Genomic DNA, 23,262 nt, shown 5'->3' on the forward strand with positions numbered 1-23,262 from the left:
ACCTGAAAACACTCTCAGACTTTCTTATTGTTGGTCTTGTTCACTGTGTGTGTGTGTGTTTGTGTTTCAAAGTCATATAACAGCTGAGAGGTCATGCTTTAATCATGACCCATATTTACAGCAGGGAAGCCAAATGGTTAGTTTCCCTTCATCCGTCCCCTAAATACCGCAGGAGGACCATGTGATCAAAGTGGGGGAAAGGTTCTTACCGTATAAACGAAACATAATGTCGACCTTTTCCAGTTCCAAGTCAAATGGCTGCGTCCCAAATGACTGCTGCTGCTATTTATAGCGGCCTCACAAAGCCCAAAAGGCGCGCTTAGAAAAACAATAGTTAAGACGACCACATGAAAGTGAATAAAAATGAATGTCAACATGGAGTAGATGCATCCTACAGATTAGGTTTCCAATATTAATGGCAACACTGACATGCTTTATTGCGAAGGGGAATTGCAGCCGCTGTTTACTAGCAGCATTTTGCTCAACCACCATAAACACAAGATGTTTCTGAGGGCAAGTGTCACAATTCATCCATGTAGCACAGGCAACTGTTACCCCACTGCTGTAGCCTGACGCTGACAGGAAGCTGCCTCTCGTTGCTTCATTCATAGGACACAATCTTATCTGCAGCTTTCAGTCAAACATTTCACTCAATAGGGAGCTGGAGGCCGTTTCATTGTAGCTTCAGTGTAAAATAACGGCTCGAGTTGAAGTCTATGTCATTACAGAGGCTACATTTTATTAACAAGAAAGTGTTTGATTTTGATTTGACCCTGAAAGGAAGGAAGGAAGCGACAGAAAGACAAGATTAAGACAGCACAATCAAAAACAAAGTGTTGTAGTTTCACAGTCTGTCTGCAGTTGGTTTCTTTGTCTGTGTGTGGTCTGCACACTGGTGCATAGTTGCAAAGGAGACCTCAAACAGGCAGTCGAGGATTAAACAAATTAGCCGTGTGAGTTATAAACATCAGAAACTCCCCATCAGTCAGTTAGAACTGAAGAAGTCTCTTGAATGAGAGGTGAAACGTCTTTAAGAACCAAAGAGACTTACTTTCTCTGAAGCTCCAGGGATTCAACAAAAGATTACTACTGCAAATGCTTCATGTCTGCACACACACGCACACACACACACACACACAAACAGGCAAGTTCTAAAAAGTACAAACATGTATAAAATAATTGACGGACAGGCCCACAGTGAGCAGAGCTGTTGATTTCTACTGACAAGAAACGGGTGATATCATGTCTTGTTATGTCCTATGAACGTCCAGCTTCGACACTGGTGCTCCAGTATTGTCCCTTTATTCCAGAGAAGACTTCCTTAGCGTCCAGTCTCTCAGGAGTCCGGAGCAGCTCTCTAAATAATTTTTCTAGCTTCTTTTCTTTGTCATTCGTTGTTCTGCCTTCTTGGTCTCACTGACTCTGGCAGACCGTGGAGCCACCCTTGGCGCCTGCAGCCGCCTTCTTGCGCCTCTTGTTGAGCAGTGGGTTGCTGGACGTGTCGAGATCCTTGATCTTCACCTGGTCGTAGTCCACACGCATGGTGGCTAAAGCGCTGGTCATCTCCTCCTGTGAGAAACGAGGCAGAGGATCAGGTTTAGCTGAGTGCGTTAGCTCAGCAAAGTCCACTATAGTTTGTAGCAACTGGACTTGAGGTGTCCTATAACAGGCCTCTACTTAAGCTTTTCAAAGGCGGCATCATTCAAACTGGTGCTTTAGGATTTTGACAAATGTGTGATAGCTTGACAATTTAGGAGATACATTTATTTGATTTCTTGCTGAAAATTAACACAGAACATTTAAACTACTACAGTGCAGTATACGTGGTAAAAAATCAAGACGCAACCAGCAGTCGGTTATTTTAAAATGGCAAACAGTGGACTGAAAATAGGATAAACAGCTGCCTGGCTCGGCAACAACTTTCAACTGCAGACACATCTAAAGGTCATTAATCATCACATTACATCCGGTTTTTGTATTGCACTTTGGATTTGTTGTGTTTTCTGTGGGACTGATGCAGGCTGCTGGAACGATATTTAGTTTTTGTGTACACAGGCACACAAACAAATGACAAATAAAGAAATCTTGAGTCTTAAATCACAAAAAAGACTAAATATAACAAGGTCAAGTTGGGGTTTTAGAGAGGATTAAGTGCTGCTGTACTTATCAGCAGGCAGCAGTTGCCAGGCAACCAGGAAGTTACTGCTAGTCTAGAAATATTCTTGTAAATGTTCTGTTTATGTGTAGAATTTTGTAGTATATATTTTTTGTATTATATATTACAACAACTACAGAGATAAAATGAGCAGTACATTCATTAGGAAGCTTTAGGCGTGTTAATAGAGTTTACTAGTTTTGGTCAGATTAGCTGTTTCCAGGCTTTCTGCTAAGCTAAGACTATCCAAACTTCCTGAACTGTCAACTTTTTTGCAACGAAACATAAACAAACACGTAATCGGTTCTCAGATATTAATTTGATTATCTGTGCAGGAAAAAATAAGCAAAGATGGACACTGAGGAAAGTCTGGGAACTGACACTGGAGCCAAAACTGGCCTCAGTCCGAACTCTCCAACTGTTCGTCCTTTATTGTTCAGGAATAAAGGCTATTCTGATCCATACTGCCGATGTAGAAATTTTGAACTATTCTGTTTTTGTGCTTTTTGAGAAGTGGTTTGTTCTTTTCACAAGTGCAATCTGTGAAATTTTTACGCAACACAGCAGTGCCCGTTGCAGCACTGAACAGTGGCGCATTGTGTGCGTATCATTTTGGAGAACGGTCTTTTCATACCATATCAATTCAAACCCGTTCATTGAGCTGTTGTGAAGGAATGTATCATTCTACCCATCATTCACAGCCACTGAAATAATATGTGATTTCCCAACGGATTGGGGAAATATCCCAACACTGACTTGATGTGAGGAAACAGTACATTCATTTCTTTGTATAAATCAGAGGGAAAACGTTGGGCTCTTTTTGTTGAGCTCCTTCGTGTTCAGGTGTTTGTGTTAAATGTTGAGCTGAGTACAGACTGTGACCACTTGTTCCCCCTGGTGGCAGTCTGGGGGATCATCAAGATGGTGACACGAAAAAAATCTTTACTTCATTCCGTTAAGGATAGCAATCATTATCCCCCCAAAAATGTGCCACTAGATTAATTCTACAGATGAAAATCGATTTACAGGTTAAAGGTTCTATATTGTGGTCATTTTCAGCAACTTAATGATAATAATTCTTCCACAGAATGTCTTAAATTTTCAGTTCAGAATACTGCATAGATGGTTCATTCATCATGGCTGTATAACTGATGGTTTTAGTCCTGCTGAAAAAACTGCATTAGTTTCTGTAGCTTTAAATGCAGCTGAACTGCTGCTGTCTACGCCCCTTCAGGAAGAAGACTATCTCTGCATCTCTGACTGATAGTGTGAGATTAACAGTGAGTCACAGCTGCTGATATGGGTGTGAAAGAGTGTGTAAGACCATCGCTTCTAAGTTTACATGTAAATATGCTCCCCTTTCCACTATATTCTATTTATTTCCTGCATTGTATTTTAATCGTGTGTGTGTTCCTACCTACTTTGTTAAGCACCTTTGAGTATCTTGAAAAGTGGCATGTAAGAATTATGTATTATTATTTTTATCATTATTATTTTTAAATATCAGTTTACATTAAATTAGTGCAGACCTTCAGCTTGGTACTGGCTCTGAAGTGACTGGCAATTAACATATAAGGGCTAGGTTTTAGTCACTATTTCATACTCGCTCTGTTGTCTGACAACAGAAATAGAAAATCTAAATGAGAACAACTTTATGGGGAAGTGTGATGTATTAAAATCCAGTATATGTGAGCCCAGACAGCAGGAGAGAAGAAAACTGATGTAATCACCGGCTGAGTTCAAGTTGCACTGAGGCAGAACAATCAACATAAAAAATAAACAGTAACACATCCAGTCCTTATTTATTGGTTTCAAATCAGACTAAAAGTTGCCATCCCCTCTGAATTTCTATCAGCATTACGGTTTCCACAAAGCTCTAACCTGTGGGCATATGAGCAACCCTACTGTTAGCTACATCATCCCCACAATGCGCCAACACTAAGGATTTTAGTTTGTTGTGGGGACACTGGCCTCTAAAATACCAGTAATCCACTAGATCTCCAGTTCTTTCTCTGCTGGCAGTGCATGAAGACTTTTGTGTTCACTCCTGCAGCCAACAGCAAAACATTCGGCCACCTTTGCTGGTGCTTGATACATTTTAGAGTTGGCAGAAGCAGCTGTAGAGAGTAAATAAACCTGGTGGACGGGGAGGCAGCTGCTTATTCAGAATGACTCAACTGGAATCAACCAGCAATGACGACGCAGGCTTACACAAAGGTTGATGACTATTGTTTTTTTGGAATAAGGCAGCTCAGTTTCTAGTTGTGTAGAGGCTTCATTTTTTATTCATTTATTTATTTAGAATGGGACAGTGCATATTAATCAACATGAGTCCAACAAGGTCCACATGTAAATATGCCAGAGTTAGCCAGAGTGGCTAATTTTCATCTGTAGTCCCAGGGCAGGTTGATGTTACAGAAATTAAAACAAGGCCACACAGCATGAAACAAAGTTAAAATTCGCAGACATTATGCAAGCAAACAATATACTGACTAAATAAGACATAAGAGGAAAAAAAAAAAGAACTATAAAGAAATTAATAAAACTACATGTCTACGCTGTGGCTGCAGGTTTGATTGTCAAGAAGCCAAAGTTTGACTGATCTACTGAAGGATCCAAGAGAAGAAATCTGTCTGATATATGATGGAACACTATTCCAGGTTTCAGCTGCCTTTACTGAGAGGCTCATCTTACCGATAGTACTGTTTCTGTATGGAATGGCACAGTCTCCTCTGCTTTGAGATCGTGTTGCTCTACCGTTTTTTTTGATGGATGAATTGCCTCAGAGGAGGCGGTGCCAGGCCATTTAATATTGAGCTTGAGTAATGACACTTTAACTTTAAACCTCCAAGTTTAGAACAGCCACAAAGCTCAATGCAAATGGATTTCCATCATCTGTGACTTTTTAAAGCTGTAGTTAAAAGTGACCTGGACGGCAATATTTCAGTGTCAGTGTCAGGAGAATCTGAGCTTTGGCTTGAAAACTCCTACTTTTAGGAAACAGCACTGCAAACTTGGAGATTGAAGTGGGGAATTCTGCTGTATTCTAGAAGGTTTATCACTTTTTCCCAATTCTAGAGACTAGAAATTTTGAAATCTAATCCTTAAACCGTAGTAATTTCTTTTTACAGTTTGGTCAATATTTGTGCATTACTTCTGTCACTGAAATAGGAAATGCTCTTTAAGCCACTTTTGTAATGTTTAATACCATCTTTTTTTAAATGTCAATTTTGATCCCCAAAATTGTCCCTATGGTTGTTGTCTCTGCACCAATGACTGAGTCCTCCTTCCCACTGGGTACAGTTTCAAAAGGCTGTCAGTAACAGCATGTAATGCCAACATATAACCAGAGGGTGTCAGTGTTGTTCTGACCTTTACATCCTCCCACATCTCTCTGTCTTCAGTCAGGACCCGGGTGGTGTGGAGTGGAGTGGAGGGAACCACCATGGACTGCTGCAGAGTGCAAAAACAAAGACATTTACAGATGTAAACAATCAGTGCACAGATAAACAGACCAGTTTGTATATGAAGAGTTTCTGTTCTTGACTTACATTGATCCAGGGGTGGTTCATAAACTGAGTGATGGTCATTCTCTCGTTGGGGTCTGTTTTCAGCAGCTGGTGGATCAAATCTTTTGCTGGGAGAGCAAAGGCAATGCAAATACATTCACATTAGCAACACACACCGACATGCAAATATCGCAAAGCTTTTCCTGGTCTCAGGCACCGACTGGCCTACTTACACAGCAAATGGGACTATTCGAGAGAGTGAAAAAATAGATTTATGACGGTGTGTGCACAGAGTCACACACTGTCATTGTTGGTTAAGACGAGAACACCAGCTGGCTGTTTGCTCTGAGATACGTGTAAGGAGTTTAGGTGGGATTACTTGATGTTGTCGTACAATCGCACAACTAGAAAAGCAAGAAATTGATTGTGAATGAGTGTGGAAGATGGAAACGACATTTAGAGAGATTAAAGCAGAGTTTTTCCTACATTGAGGAACTTTTGATGTCCCCACAAGAGGCTTTTAGCCAATTTACTCAAGAATATTATGCACTTTTGTTTATGAAATTATCAAAAATAACTGAAAAATTTAGTTTTTGACAAATTCTCACCATGCGTTAAAACAGCTAGGCTTAATACTAATCTAAATTACAGACCACAATTTACCTGAAGCAGAAAGGAACATTTCCTGTATATTGAAACTCAGCTTTGGTGAGTGCACGTATAATCTTAAGCGTAGGCAGCAGCAAGATGCAAACTGAAGTCCCATGACGTAGCGTTTTTACACCAGCTGTTCCCCATCCTCTCTCTGAGGTTTTCAGTATGAGCATATCTCAACATGACTTAGTCATCCATCAAACCTGCAGAGTCAGAATCAGTGCAGCGCTACAGTTTCATAGTTTCCTCTGCAAGCTTTGCAACACGTTACAATGCTTTACGCAGTTGCAGACAAACAAATCAGCGCTGCTCACATTACGTAAGTGCTTTCATATCATTTTGATGACGTTTTCTGATGGAAAACAATAAAATTGTGCATTTGCAGCTTAGATGTTCCGCTTGGTCTCTCAAATTGTTTACTGAATATGTCTGAACTCGCTGCACGTGTAGTGGCTGCCGTGTCTGTCTGTATATATTGTTCGATGTATGCAATGGTTGTGATTTACAAAACAGAGATCTTTTTTAAGGTTTTTAGTGTGTAGGGATCAGGGTGGACCAGATTCTCACCTTCCTGAGACACCTCAGCCCACTCTGGATTAGGGAATTCATACTGGCCCATTCTTATCCTCCTCTTCATCCCTGGAGAAATGGCCTGGCCTGTGTTGGAATAAAACGGAGGGAAACCACACAACCTGCAGAGACAAACGCATAGAGACAGTCAGAACTAGTTTAAAGTCTTAGATTCACCTTATTGTGGGAAATATATAAGTACATTTACATTTACTCAAATCATGAACTATTTCGAAGTACCTGTATTTTACTTGAGTATTTACATTTTATGCTACTTTATACTTCCTCTCCACTCTATTTGAAAGGGAAATTTTGTACTTTCTGTTTCCCTGCATTTGTCTGACAGCTTTAGTTACTGTTAAGATAATTATTTTACTCAACAGGCAACATTGCTAACAGTTTCCAGTCTTGTTGGCAAATAGTGATTTCCCCCCCCCCCCCTAAACTCATCAGATGGTTTCATTTCAATAAGTATTCAAATGTTCCAATATTTTGAAAAAAACGATTGTAGAAAGACTGAAAACTAATTCATTTATCAAAAAACTATTCATCTGATGACCACAAAGATGCATCAGCTGTCTCTTTCTGTGTATAACTGTATATATAATAGTTCAGACATGCAGCAGTAGCATGCTGCTGACACACTATTAATAATCTAAATATGCCATTTATTAAAATATATCAGGCAGAGGGATGAAATCTGTACTTCAACTTTGATATTTCAACTACAGTTTGTTATTAATGCTAATGTACTTTTGTTTCAGTAGGTGTTTCATGCAGGACTTCGCCTAGAAATGGAGCATTTTTGTGTTGGTACTTTCACTTCTGTACAGGGTGGAAAGACTTTTAGCGCCTTTGGTATCCACATACAAAAATACTTGACAGCCAGTACTCACAGGATGTACATGATGACGCCCAGAGACCACATGTCACATGACTTGTCATATTTCTCCGGACCCAAAACCTCAGGAGCTTATCAGCAACACCACAAACACAAACAACATGCAAACAAAGATTAGGGGCGTACTGTAGAGGTTACAAATGACTCCAAAGTATATTCCTTTTAAAACCTCTGTTAAACCGCTGTAAACACAAGAATTAGACTTTTTTCTAAATGATCCATCTGTCATAATTTCTCGAAAACGGCACAAAGCAACTCACCCACATAATACGGTGTGTAGCAGGGCGTCTGCAGAGGGTTGTGTAGTGTGGTCTCCTTAGCGAAGCCAAAGTCTGTCAGTTTCAGGACCCCGTTTCTCTCTTTAGTGGTGTACAGCAGGTTCTCTGGCTGTAGGGGGAGGCAGAAGAAGAAAAGATGAACATCGTAGTTTTAGAGATTGCAGGCTTTATGGTTTTGCATCCACACTCACCTTGATGTCTCTGTGCGCGATGTTAATGTTGTGGAGAAAGTCGATGGCCGTGCCGATGTCCCTCATAATCTCAGACGCCTCTGGGAGAAAACAGATAAACAAACTCTCTCAAACCCGAAGAAATAATATATACCGAGAGGCAACAAACAAAACTGAGATTACGTTGAACAAAATGAGAAAAATGTCAGTTAACTGAAAGAGCCAGACTTGCATGCTCTCTGTATATCTGGTACTGTCAATCGAAATACAATTAAATGTTAATTTATGAGATTATAAAGAGGGGATTCAATGCTTGTTGCTGAGTATTTCATCAAATCAAACTGTAGAAGTGTTTGATACCAATGTGTGCTTCCTTTACGGTAACTAAAAGAACATCTGTATATTCTGTCCTTTACTACGTGTCTAATGTCCATCCATCCATCCATCCATCCATCCATCCATCCATCCATCCATCCATCCATCCATCCATCCATCCATCCATCCATCCATCCATCCATCCATCCATCCATCCATCAGTCCTCACCTTTCTCAGTAAAGGCCTGATCTCCTCTGGCCTGGATTCTGCTGAACAGCTCTCCTCCCTCCATACTGGACAGACAGGCAAAGAGAACATTACATGGATTGTTTAACCTTGGATTCAGTCACAATCAATATGCTGATCAACTTATTGGCATTAAGGCTAGTCGAGTCAAGCTACTGTTATTTTTACAGCACTTTTAGAACAAGAGAGAAATAAGACTCACCATGAATTTAACAACCAAGTTCAAATATTAATGTTAAGATCCTACAGTATTATTTAGAATGTAAAAATGTACCTGAGTGATTTAAATATAATATATATAATTTATGTAAAATATAAATGTATGTGACTAATAGGAGATCTTACAGTATTATATATCGAAATATTACGATTAAGACCTCAGAATGTTATGTAAAAATATTAATGTACCTGACTAATACAAGAGCCTACAAAGATATTTATTGCATAGAAATATATTCTAATATATATTCTAATATATTCTATTATATGGAAATATAACCGATAAACATATTTCTGCTGTTATTTGGTGTTTGACTGATTAGAAGATTCATTTGTTAATTGCACATTTTTAAGCGTGCACTCACTTTTTTTTGTGTGTTCAGTTTAGACACAACATGTTTGATATTTTTCTTAAAATCACCAATTCAAACAGGGGAAATGTCAAGTGTTTGACAGATTTTAAGCAGCCTACTTGTGAGAAAATGTCATAGTTATTGAGAATGCTCCGTCAAAATAAATGTTACATGTTTTCAAAATTCAGTTGTTGAGGTTAAAGTCACTTAGTAGCACATCCTTTTTTCTTTATTTTATTGCAAACATCTACATCTGCACAAGCTGTCACAAGTAAAGTCCAAAGTAGACTGAAATTAAGGATTATACCACTTTCTAATCATTTATATTTAAATTATTTATAAAATGCACATATTGATTTTAATTTATTAATGTCGGCTAAATTAGTCACTCGATCAGATAGCAGCCAATAACGAGAACAGCTTTTGGGTTGCCAGATTGTGGTTGATATTCAACTTTTCCTATTCACCTTTTAAACTCTAGGATTCATCATGGAGACCCAGTTAGTTGTCATTTGAACCTTCTGACCTCTTATTAAAGGGTAGCAGGGCATCTGATCAACAAGTGTCTTAATACATTAAATTCATAACTACAGCTGCAGATTTGATCGTTTCCTCAAGAGTTATTTTTTAAAGATTTAATGACATTATAAACAGAGGAAAGAGAAATAACCCAGTTTCTTTTTTCTTTTCTTTTTTTTTGCTTTTTTTGCACCCTGGCAGCTGAAAACTTCTGACAGTTATACTTGTTGTATTAGTTGCAGCTTTTAACTTATAATGAAGAGTTTTCAAAACACAACTAGAAAAGCACTCGGAGAGCGCAGACCTCCGCCAGGCCATCTGTTTGTCTCTCTGTCTGTCTGTTTGTCTGTTAACAGCATAACTCAAAAAGTCATGGACGGATTTTCACCAAATTTTTACAGAATGTCTGGAAGAGCAAAAGTAACAATCGATTAGATTTTGGAGGTGATCTGGATCACCGTCTGGATCCAGGATTTTTTTGAAGGACTGGCAGCCATCTCTCAATTGTACAGAGTCCTTCAAAAAAAATCCTGGATCCAGACGGTGATCCGGATCACCTCCAAAATCTAATCGATTGTTACTTTTGCTCTTCCGGACATTCTGTAAAAATTTGGTGAAAATCCGTCCATGACTTTTTGAGTTATGCTGTTAACAGACAAACAGACAAACTCCGGTGATTACATAACCTCCTGGCGGAGGTAATAAATCATCAACACTGTGTTTTACACTTTGAGAAAAATTCCTTTTCTACAGTTTGAACACTCTGAGCAGACATGAAGCTTTGAGGTTCTCATTTCACCTCAATTTCATTTCACTTATATATTTTTAGGAGAAACGGTAAGTGAAACTGAAGCTGTAAAAACAATAAGAGGCTAGGTTAGCAGCTGTGGTCCCCTTTTACATGAAATGGGAAGTATTTCATAAACAAGCAGCAACATGGGAACTATTTGTGTCATGTGTAACAAAAAATAGTCATTCACGGTTGCCATGATCATATGTAAGCCTTGTGCTCGGGTTAATTTCTGGTTTAGTAACTGAATCATTAAATTAGCACAGATAATCACTGAACAAATATACATCTCTTTTGTTCAAACACTTGGCTACACCTCAAACATGAGATCTACGGTTTAATTTTTCAAAAGTTCAGAGACTTTAACCACAAACATTTTTAGTGTTATATCAGATCTTGAGCTTCTGACTCCCCAGCATTCATAATCACACATCCTAGTAATCACCGATACTGAAAGTCTCCCTTCAGTTCCTCAGAAAAAGATGTTTTTGCTCACTGCCAAGTGGGTGTGCTTTTAAGTGCATGAAGTAAGAGCGTAGTTTTTGTGGTTTACATACAGAACAATCAGATAGCTGACTGCTAAACCGACTATCTGCAGTGGATTGAACTGTCCTCCTTTGACCTTTTAATCAAGCCGGAAGCAGCAGCAGTGAACCTCTTACTGTGTGTACTGAGCATGTGCACAAGGTCACTACATACGGTATAATGCAAACATTTAATGTGTCAACGAAAGTGAGAATCAGTTAGTTACTGTTTAAAGTTCCCACCAACAGGACGGTGTCATTTCTCTTTTGTTGCTCTCTGTAGTTTCTCTTTTTGTTTTCTCTGGATTTTCATGTGTTTTTCCATTTACAAAGATGGCAATAAAAAGTCCAGAGTCCAGAGACGCATGTATGCAAGTCAAAGCACAGACACACAGTCATTGGAGACGTTATTTTGGACATGACACCTGAAGCACAGACGGAATTCAGACTTTATCTTATGATGAGTGCCGACGTCTTCACTTTGTCTCCTCAGAGTGTCTTTGATTGACCTTTAGCTTGTATAAATGTTCTGCTCTCAGTGGCACAGAGCTTATACGAGCGCCTCTATTTTTATGTGACAACAGTACATTCGCATGCTAGATATATTAAGGAAAACAACTTTCTTGATAATTTACAGGAGAATGGTTTTGATCACAAGAGAAATCCCGGTGCAAAATCGCTTAAAGTTCAGTGGTCTAGGCTACTATTCAAAAGGTCGGATCAATGTTATGGCCCCCTAACTTATCATCCTCATAAGCTGAGAAATTCAAAAAGACAATTTCTCTCACAGGATCAATAAAGTATATATAAAAATATGATTCAAAAAGGCATCACCTCTTAATTATTGCATTATTTCTCAGTTGACAAGTTGGTGTTTCCTCTTATAAACAATCAAACACAAATATGTTTAAACATTATGTTGAAAATAAAAGCCCCAAAGTAGAAACTCTGTTCAACAAAAGTGAATACACTTGTGATCACTGAAACAAAACTGAGTAAACCTGTTATTTCTAATCAGCCTCACTTTATGAACATGGTTATAAAAAAAACCTTCTCAGTTTTGGACCTATGAACTGTGTCTACCTGCATATCTGCTTCACACTGGAAACAATTATCAGAGCAACTGAAAAATCTGGTTGTGAGAGTTCACAAAAAGGTACAAGGAGATTGGTGATCAGATGGATACTCGTGGAAATACAGTTGCAGCAGCAGTCAGGAGGTACAGAAGAAGCAATAATACCACTAATCAGACTCACAGTGGTCCTGACAGTGAAGCACAGAGGTGGGAGTGTGATATTATGGGACTACATGTGTACAAAAGGTGTTGGAAGATGGTCCATCCATCCATTCTCTATACACCGCTTTATCCTCACTAGGGTCGTGGGGGGTGCTGGAGCCTATCTCAGCTGACTCGGGCGAAGGCAGGGGACACCCTGGACAGGTCGCCAGTCTGTCGACAAACAATCACTCTCGCACACCTACGGGCAATTTAGAGTAATCAGTTAACCTCAGCATGTTTTTGGACTCTGGGAGGAAGCCGGAGTACCCGGAGAAAACCCACACATGCACAGGGAGAACATGCAAACTGTTGGAAGATGAGACAATGGAAGAGCAACACAAAGAGCAACTATAAAGTTTTGAAAAAAGGAGGCCTGTTGCATACTTACTGTAATATGAGCTATATTTTGCTTTTTCTTACAACATAATCTTTGACTGAAGATCCACAATTGACATTTAACTTTCTTATCTTTATCATTTTACAACAGGAAACCCCATATTGAGGAGCATCTTGATTCTTCTGAATATTACTATATGAGGTCCTAAAATCCTGACTTCTATAATCAAAGTTAAAAACTTTCTATCTCTTTTCTTTTTGTCACAGAAAATAATGTTGTATTGAAAGAATCATCAACAGTTTCGTGTTTCAATCTGTGCTGTAAGTATTTTATGCAGTCAAAGTGTGATACGGTGGTGTTGACATCTTCTCAGAGGAACATGTGGGCAGGTTGTAAATCTTTATATATATCTCATTCATGAACAGGATGCATGATGTAAATCTTTCTTTATTTGACACAAAGTAAAAGTGAATCAATCTCAGTGCAAACCTGAGATTGGAAACCTGTGACAACAAAGCAGTGACACTTGAATTTCCTGTTTTCAGATCTGCAACTATGCTGGATTTGTCTGTTCGTATTTGTCGGAAACAAGTTTGTTACAAGTAGTTGGACAAATCCACGTCATTATTTGAAAATCTTTGCTCCCACTCACAGCTTTGACTTCTGGGAATGTGTAGTCACTGTTGGTGTCTGACATTAAAATATCGTGAATCATCACCGTGTCCAATGGAAAACACTCATCTACCTAATGTCAACTTTCTACAAAGAAGAAAGCAGCATTGTTTTAAGCTTCAAAACAATATATAAATATATATTTCTTTAGTCTTTAAAGAAAAATATGAGACATGGGACATTTTAGTCTCTCAGTTCAAAAACTCGCCACTATACAGAGATATAACAAGGAAGCAAGTAGCTGCCGGTGTTCAGGCAGGTGTGTGACAGTTAAAGTGGTGAAATGTGAATCGTACCACTCCATGACGATGAGCAGACACTTCTTCCCATGATGCATGTTTTCATACAGGCTCAGGATCCGAACAATGTAGGGCCCCGCAGACACCCTCCAGTGAAGCTCCACCTCTCGTCTCGCTTTGGGACTGTCGTAGAGTATCTGGGAGAGACAAAACGATAAATAATTCATTAGCGGTTTACACTCACTCAGTGTTATGATCCATTCACTTTGGCGGTGTGGGTATGTAGACTTCAGCACATATCTGTTGTCCGAGTTAAGATTCAGACCAGACTGTAGTTAGAAATTAGATATTAAAGTTGAACATGTCTAATAAAACAGAAATATATGACATCAGTCTAATTGTTTCAGAGAACATGCTGAATTGAAATGGCATATAATAGTACTGTAATACAAGCTGATTCTTACATTCATTTATTCATTTATTTCAGACATGTAACGGTGTCAAAAAGGCAAAAGAGAAACAATACAAAAAACAAAACAACCAATCCAAGGTTGATCCAAGGATCAACTTTGAATTGATCTGCTTTAATTGAGAGTGGGAAGTTAGAGCAAAAACACCCGTTTCCTGCTTCCATCTTTCTTGTTGTGATCATGTATTGTTTTTTCATATTTTTATAAGCTCTCTATCATTGGAGGTTTGGTTTATCAGACAAAACAAGAGACATAAAGTTAGCCATTATAAAGCTGTGGTGGATATTATATTATATAGCATAACTGAGGTGATAACTCGGAGGTTAACCTTCTGAACATCAAACACTTTCTGGGCGTGTCTTGCTGCTGTAACATTTCTACTCACTGTGGACTCATTTTTCACTGCAATATAAAGTCCTGCACCTCTATGGAAACAGCATAGCCATGGCTAGAAGGGGACAACATAAAATGTCTTCTGTGCACTATTACACAGTTATGATGCCAACAGTTACCAAAAAAGTTGGAGAGAAAAAAAAGTTGGATCTCTTTGATTATTTAAGTGACAAAAATAGAATTAAAAACAAAATGGAATCAATATACAATTTATTTCCAAGTGCCCACACGTTACCAATACCGGAAAATAATCTACTTATTTTTGGTTCGTTACCATACTTGCCTCCTATCTGCTTTGTGTCGACAATGACTGCAGTTCAGCCAAAAAATTGGTGAATTTTTGGGAAGTGATGCAGTTGAGTCACTCACTGCATCAAGCATTGCAGGATTTTTGTTATATTACACAATGTGGTTAGTCTAAACAGTTTATGTGCTAGACAGTTTTAACATGAGACATTCTTATTCTAAGTTGTTATTAATCAAAAATTAGGTTCATTTTCCCAACATGACGACAAGTCACAAATGATTAGTTCAAGAACCATCTGAAAATAGAAAATCTCTTGATTCTTTGTGTTTTTTGCAATTTTTGCCTTTGATAAAAGGTGTAATTTTAACGATTTTGTAAAGATAATATGCCTTTCAAACCTGTCATCGGGTTTTTTGAGGTTCAAAGGGTTAATCGGTATTAAATATATGCATTGTTAGTTTCAGCTTGTAAGTCAAAAAGTTAGTTTGGTCACTACCAAAGCAAAATAAACAGGATTACAACAATAAAATGGACAATAACTACTGACAGGCTTTACCTGTAAGATGAGAACATATATACAGCTATTAAAGCAGTGTAGTCACATGACAGGATGTGTGACATTAGCAGATGCAGCACACACACACACACACACACGCACGCACGCACGCACACACACACACACACACACACACACACACACACACACACACACACACACACACACACACACACACACACACACACACACACACACACACACACACACAGAGCAGGTGGCCGACTCTGACATAGCACACGCTCATGGTGTATTTTTAGAGGTGACAGTGATAGATTGATGTTCTGCTGTTCACGAGGCCCGAGTCTGTAACACACACGGAGACTCACTGACGTATGACAAACACATGTGCAAACAAACCTGTGTTGTGTCACGGCTGACATTGAAATGATCACAAATTTCATATACAGCTGATGGTAGGCAGCGCAGTTTCCTGGAAACTCCAACTGTCTGAAATTACAGCTCATAACACTGCACTGTTCAAGAGGAAGTGGAGAGTTCAGAGCCCAGCAGGGTGAAGAAAGAAGAAGCTGAGGGTTTCCGGTGACTTCACTTGTCTAATCTCCTACTAAATGTGTCCTATTTTGCTCCGCCTCGGCCCCTTGAACTCGACTTTGACGATAGCTGTGAGCCAGTTTGTCTCATTTATAGCTTTATGACTCGGGTCGGAGCGCACATATTGTGAATCGGTTTCCTTAATTTCCTGCAGTGAAACTGAATTGGCCACAATAAAAAAGAACTGTGTGGATTAAACACACACAGAAAAGAGGGAAGCAGACAGAGGATTAGATGAAGGAGACAGTTAATCTTCTGTGAGAAGACGTTTAAACCAATCAACCACATCACGACACTGAAACCGACCAGATCTGTGTCAGGAGAAGCTTAACTCGGCCTGAGACACACTTTACCCGCTAATGCCCACTGAGTTTAACAGCACATTAGCTCTCACTAGAACCTCATTAAACACACACTTCAGTTGCTCTAGCTTGTTTACTCTCTATTAAATATTTGTGGATGTCTGAGCGCTGGTCTGTGTATGTTCATAAAGAGGTGGTTTATCTTTACAGCTTCTAGCAATAAAGTATGGATCATAAAGTCTGCAGCAAAGTCGTGTAGAAAGTCTTTTTCAGTAACATGCATTTCATTGTACTGTCTTTAAAGGTTGTTGACATGTTTCAATGTGGACAAGATTGACAGATGTTGCCTGTTAAAACCATATATAATCATTAAAAAATGAAACTAAACTAACCCAACATACTCAAGAGTAGCAATAGACTGATTATTAGCCTGGCTGATTATCAAGGCCGATATTTAACATTTTTCTGACTGATTATTGATAAATTAAATGCTCTACTTCAGGTATGATGCAGCTCCTCTCTCTGTCTGTCGTCACTCTGTGGTCACAGAAATGTCTCTCAAGCAGCAAAAGCTGAACAACACGAGACGTTGCTACAAACCAGGAAACTAGCGTCTGTCACAGTGGCTAAGGCTATGCTAACGGCTAGCAGCTAAGTTAGCAACAAATTACCCTGAAATAGAATCTGGAAAACAATAATTAATCATGATTTAATTTAATATGGACCTTAGTGGACAATGAAAGTAATAGAACAGTGAAAGGTTAAGAAAACAGAGAAGAACAGCAAACTGATTAATCTCAGTTGATCCCACATAAACAGAGGAGAGCGTCCTAATTTAATCACTCCTATTGCTATTTTACAAATTAATTATTCAATAAGTCACTCTTATTAATGAAGAACTGTAGTTATGAATTACAGGTTCTCTGCAATCACATGCTGTTAAAACATTACATTTAATGTATATTGGGTCCACAATTTCGGTTATCAACCTTTCTTGATTACCAATAATCAGCACTGGTATCGGCCCTAAAAAACCTGTATTGGTTGATCCCTGCTCAAGAACCTTCAAACCTCTGACTTAAGAACACGCACAATATTTATAAATAGATTTTCAAAGACTTCAGAACACTGCTCTCTACTTAACACAAAACTTTGTGGTATAATCCCCAGTTATTGTCGAAACAAGGCAATCAAATTTTAAAACTCCTGTGCTGTATGAGCCTTAAGATGGCCAAAGGAACAATCAACGCCAAGTCAACCTTCAGCTCTTTTGAATACTACAATGATCCTCAACCACCAAATGACTCGATGCATTCATTCAAAAACAACCTCTAAGCCCAAATCTCTGAGAGTGATTACCTTGTTACTGCACCACCTGCTTGGAGGAGATTTGAAATCACCTTTCCATGCAGTGTTTAACCAAACCACTGAGATTTTCTTTGGCACTTTGGTGTGTGTGGGCCCCAGAGGACACCCAGTGGGCCGACCACAGAGGTGAACACACTCAAACACATTATCAAGATGGTTTTAAATTGAATGGAAGCCTCCACATAAACCTGCAGCTCAGCTGCACTTCGTGGTTAAAATGAAACAATCACAGTGCAGATTTGTGCTTCTAATGGTATTAGTAGTTAAGCACTTCCAAACTGTTCAGGTCTCTCTCCATCCCCAAGTTAGATAAACCCAAGTTTAAAGAATCCTAATGAGTGTAACTGAATTACATTAAAAGGATGGCTCCCCTCCAGCTCTGCTGCAAAGTAGATTAAACCTGTATTCATCCATTACATTTAGCACTCAGAGCAACAGTTAATTAAAACGCCAGTGAGCTGGTCAACTCCTTTCCCTCTCCCCTCCACATCAAACACTCTCGGTCATTTCCCTTCAGTTTCTGTTTGCCTTGCAATAAATTAAACATGGAACGTCGTAAATTAGCTCAAATGGCACATCACATACACTCAAAAATCTGTTAGCTGGTTTGGTGCAGTTCAGGTTCAAGAGCAAACCACTAAATATATCAGAAGGCCTAAAGAACTATGCTAAACAAAAACATAAACGCAGCATGACAGTAGTCCAATTTTCTAACTCAGACAAACTTAAAAATCTCATTTCTGTTGTGAATAGAAAAGGGTTAAAATTATTCAACTGTGTTTTCACAAAGTTCTGGTGACAGATTTTAAAACGCTGAGTTAATCCATACCTTGGTCAGGTGTGGCTTTAAAGATCAATGATCAGGTAGTGTGACCAGAACACAGACGCTCCTTTGACCAGTGACTGTAAAAGGCCTTAAAATGCAGCTTTATTCAAATGATATGATGCCGCAGATGATACGAAAAAGACGAGAACAAGCCTCAGACGCTTGAATGTCCACTACTCCTACATCTCTCGTCTATTTTTTGTTTGACAGGTACAGCACCTACCACATGATGCTCTGGATGTGTCCAACAGCGTGATCATTTTCCCAACTACGAAAAGCTTGTCAGGAGGAATGAAACAGCATTCATCAAGCAGCATCAACAACCTCATTACCCCTATGTGCTGCAGATGTGTGACTTCTTTCTGACCTCACTCTCCATCTGCATGTTAGCGTACCTGGGTGTTCATTCTCTTGTAGAGATGTAGAAGAGAATTAAGTAGAATATGACATGCTGTACCTACATTTTTCTTGACAATAGAGACTGTCTAGTGTTTGTTTTACCCTCTCTAATCCTTTTTTCTCGGAGAGCAGAGATGAGTCAGAGGCTGGCTATGGTCAGTTTGTGGTGTTTTATCTGACTGTGAAGCACCAGGCGACACTGTTATGATGCAGCCGGCATTGAAAAGTGTTTCCGTAGAAGTAAACCGGACTTCACTGTTAGTTCTTGAAGATGTTTGAGCTCTAAGGTGGAAAGTCTGACAGTCAGTGAGAGAACACATAAAAACACTGCAAAAGAACAACATGAGAGTTTTAAAGTGCCCAAACATCTCTTGAGCTGTTGTAACACGCAAACAGCTCCCTGTTTCATTTCTAGCAAAACCAAAAAAAAAAAAAGAAATAATAATCTAGGATTCAATTCTTCAAGTAGCCTGAGGATTTTTCAGATTACATTTTTTATTGTTCTCCTTGCAGCCATGTCTAAGCAGTAATTGTTTGCTGCTCTCTCCCACTCTGACATGATGCTATCAAACATCTTGTCCCTTTTGGCCTCTCATCCTTTGTCTGTCTCCCTATTTCCTGTTATCAGCTGTTTCGTCTTTTGTCTCTCCTTGTACCCCCCCGGCCCGGTTTGCATGCAGCTTTGCTTGTGACGCTGCTGCTGCTGCTGCTGCCTGGTTGGGCAGCTCAGATCCAGATGGATTACTGTAAGCCAGTAAATCTCTCTGAGTCTGTGGCCCAGTGGTGACAGGTGTCGCCCGTCCACCCGTGCATGTATGAGTGTGTGAGGGAGCGCTTGAGCTTCCAGCGATCCCAGAATAAGGTACCACTGTCAACATCCGTGTGTCTCCGTGAAACTGTGTAATATGTAGAAGCATATGCCTAGATGACCACATGTCCCTTAACTTGCATCTGATCCTGGGCTGGGCTGAACTTCAAGAAAACTCAGCACCACCGGCGCATCCAACTTGCCAACGAATAGCACGTGTGAGCTCAGTGGGCAACATGCACAGGAACATGTAGGACACGCAAAAAGCACATGCATGTACCAATCACAATCACAATCTGCTCGCCACGATGTTAGAATCATTCAGCATCACAAAGACGGATCTCGTTTATCACTTTCAATCTCTGCTTTGTTAGTCATGCATGTTTGTGACCCAAATCTGACCTCAATAAAGGTCAAAGTTCTTGATTCGAGGCTGCAGAGGAAGCCAAGTTTCCACCCCACAGCCTACACACCAAATATGTTTCCATATCAAGATCATAAACATATCCGGATGACAACAGACAGATACTAAGACTCATTCGTACCTTATAAATGCTGAAATGTAGTGGAGCAGCTTGTAATGTAGACAAATATATGGAGCAATCCAACAGGTGCCTGTTACTAGACAACAACTAAGTTATTATGTAAAGCTTGTGAAAGATGAATGTGTAGCAGCAATTTCTATTTAAAATCCTCATAATACTGTGATTGCGCTATGACTGAGTGAGTGTGAGGAGGTCTGTGGGCTTCTGTTGTTTTATCCACTTGATAACAAAGTGTCTGTTGACTTCATTACCTTCAGTGCGCACTTCTGTCCAGTCTTCTTATTGAAACACTCCAGCACTTTGCCATTGATCCCCAAACCCAGAACCTGAGTGGAGATCTTATAATCGTCCGTCACAGCGTTGCGTTTAATGTCCAGTTTGGGATAAGCGGGCACGGAGAAGTGTGTGGGCTCCGCGTCCTTCTTGTCGGCGCCCGGAGGAGCGCACTGCTGCGGCTGTTTGGGGTTGACAGACGGCGGCGAGTCCGTCTCTTCCTCCTCAGCCTTTGGCGCTTTCTCCTTTCCGTTTCCATTTTGAAGCATGTTCACACCGACTTCTTGTCAGCAGCTCAGGAGGGGAAAGCGTGAGTAAGTCACCAAAGTAGTGGGATGACTCCTGTCGCCCTCTGGTCACTGGGTAAAAGAGGTTGGAGACCACTAACGCATCCGCCTGTCCGGGACTCCACAGTCTCTGACAGAACTCAAGACAATATATTTATTTCAACAAAATTATTTTCTTAAAATATTCGCCTATCTTCTTTGTTATTTCAAAATTTCGCTGTCAACTTTTCGGGTGAAAGCTTCAGAAAATACAATTTTGTTCACAAGAATGAAAATCTAGTAAAATCTAGTCAGATGTCTGTCAGACGGTTCTCTGCTGACTCCGGTGATCTCAGTGCGTCCTTTGGCTGTGTTCACATGTCCAGTCTCTGTCGGTGTTTGATTAAGCACCACCCTCTTTCAGTCAAGTCACACTGAACCGGTCCTTAAAGGAGCAGCTCAGAGGACAAGTGCAGCCAAGAGCCAAACGCTCACACAATCGTTTTATTTTCTGTGCAGAAAATAAGTGAAGCTCCTGATATGTTACAGGATAAACCAGGTTCATGAGTCCACCTTCAATAACACCCCTTTAACCACAAGATCAGTTTGCAGTTCAGTTTTCTATGCATGATGGTAGCACTAATAAACTTTAAACAGCATTGTTGTTGTTTTTTTCTTATAATTTTGTGTTTGGAGAAAATGAAAAGCAGAGGCTCTGAGGCATGTTGGTGCAACACTTTGACAGAACAGAACATTTTACTTTTTTTTTTTTTTACAGGAATATGCATACAAAAAATGAAAAAAATGAGAGATCATATAAAAAATAAAGACTTTATGATTAATATTTGAAAGTGAAGAGGTAAGAGTAGGACTGCTGAAAAGAAGACTCCCGTCTGTAATGATGAAAAACATCCCATTTGTGGACTTATAACTGCACACACCTTAAAGAAAACTATAGTAAATCAGCTCAAATAAATGAAATGTTAAAAATGTTTAAAAATTATGAAGAAATAACATAAGAGCTATCCAGATACAAACTTGTAACCTCCAGCTCAGATAAAACAGCTGTAACTGATTAAAAGTATTCTAAAACAAATACACGAAAACAATTCTCAATGGACTAAGTTGAATAATAGACCCAAATGTGTTAGAATCAGCACACAGCACGGTAACTAGCAATTAATACACTAAAGCAGGACCAGTTCAAAGAATGTACTTGAGGAAATACTGCTATTAAGTAAGAAATATATCTTTTAAAAATGTAAAAATGAGTGTTAATATTTCAACACTTAACCTCGCTATTGTTAGCTTTCTGTGTGTGATGTAAGATGTCATCTAATGTAACAGCAAAGCAAACAATGGAACATTTGATGAACATACTGCAAACATTAACTGAAGGTCCAAGGAAACTTTGCTGCCCTTTTTAGCGAACATTTTCTAGTTGTCATTTTGGAAGGTTTTCTTAGCATCCAAGAGCATCTGCTTTATTAAATAACATAGTTCCACAGACTTCAAGGTTCTTTGTTGTTTGATGTAAGTTTTACAAAATGTTCCCTGAACCCACTGACATCCTTGGTTACAGCTACTACATGTTGTTCCAAGAACCTATGGGATCTGTATACTGTACGTTCTCGGAACATTCCCTGAAGGATAAGCTTTCTTTATTTTGTCAAGGTTCTAAAACTTTCATCTTAAGGCAACCTCTGAATGTGTCACATCATAAATTTCATTCCCTGAAGGTTCCCATTAGGTTCCATGAATAATCTTTAAGTAACCTTCAAGTAACGTTATTTAAATAGCCAGCAATATCGGTGTGCTACAAGCTACCTAGCTAGTTGAATTCCTGACTCCTATTGGTGATTTCACATGATTTTTAACACAAGAATTCAAATTCAATGATAATAAAGCTGTTGTTAAGTTATAACTCTTGTTTTTACGCCCATCAATTCTAAATGAATTGGCATAAATGACACTTAAAAATATCTTAGGAGGCATCATATCCCGTTCTATCTACTTTCTGTTCCTAAAAATTACAGGAGGATCCGTCAAAACAAGTGATTTAATCAGTTAAGCAATTTTAACGGCAATTTTGTATTACCATTTCACTGTGAAAACCTGTTAGACAGATTTAACTGAGTTTCAGAGAAGTGATTTCTACTGTGATGGGATGCAGACAGAAATCTGTATTTGATTTGATTTTGAATTACTACGGGATGTGAGTGGTTTTGGTTGTAAATGGGAAAGTTTGTTCAATAATCTAGCACACAGACGACGGTAAATCCATATTTGATTCATTCAGTGTCTCTGAGTCTGGTCTGTAGAGTCTCTACAAAAGCACCCAGAGCAGTTCAGTGACATAAAACATACATTCAAACTGTATTTTTCGATCCCTGCACTGAGTCCAGTGTTTGTGATAAGTCTGACGTGCCAGCACAAAGTGTTGGTGCCGTGCTGCGGGTGGAAAATACAGAGCTGCACTTTCAGACGCTTCGTGAAACAGGACACTAACTGGAGTCTATTTCT

General features: G+C 39.2%; 1 protein-coding gene across 1 annotated transcript; it reads right to left on the minus strand.

Annotated features, from left to right (window-relative positions):
* Positions 1-719: 719 nt before the first annotated feature.
* Positions 720-21,120, minus strand: mapkapk3 (MAPK activated protein kinase 3). Its single transcript, XM_022189379.2, has 10 exons — positions 20,452-21,120; positions 13,789-13,928; positions 8,782-8,846; positions 8,259-8,338; positions 8,050-8,176; positions 7,785-7,860; positions 6,886-7,010; positions 5,707-5,792; positions 5,528-5,608; positions 720-1,569 (listed from the first exon to the last, which is right to left on the minus strand). The coding sequence occupies exons 1-10, from the start codon at positions 20,740-20,742 to the stop codon at positions 1,414-1,416; spliced, it is 1,227 nt and encodes a 408-aa protein (XP_022045071.1). The 5' UTR covers positions 20,743-21,120; the 3' UTR covers positions 720-1,413.
* Positions 21,121-23,262: the final 2,142 nt, after the last annotated feature.

The sequence above is a fragment of the Acanthochromis polyacanthus genome, chromosome 5 (assembly GCF_021347895.1).
Source record: "Acanthochromis polyacanthus isolate Apoly-LR-REF ecotype Palm Island chromosome 5, KAUST_Apoly_ChrSc, whole genome shotgun sequence".
Taxonomy (NCBI): Eukaryota; Metazoa; Chordata; class Actinopteri; family Pomacentridae; genus Acanthochromis; species Acanthochromis polyacanthus.

What these genes read in the sequence shown, in the direction of transcription:
- mapkapk3 (XM_022189379.2), bottom strand. Translation starts at nt 20,742, where the DNA reads ATGCTTCAAAATGGAAACGGAAAGGAGAAAGCGCCAAAGGCTGAGGAG. An exon ending in GGCTGAGGTGTCTCAGGAAG is followed by an intron (nt 5,793 to 6,885) that starts GTGAGAATCTGG and finishes TTGCTCTCCCAG; the next exon opens with CAAAAGATTTGATCCACCAG. An exon ending in TGAACCACCCCTGGATCAAT is followed by an intron (nt 5,609 to 5,706) that starts GTAAGTCAAGAA and finishes TGCACTCTGCAG; the next exon opens with CAGTCCATGGTGGTTCCCTC.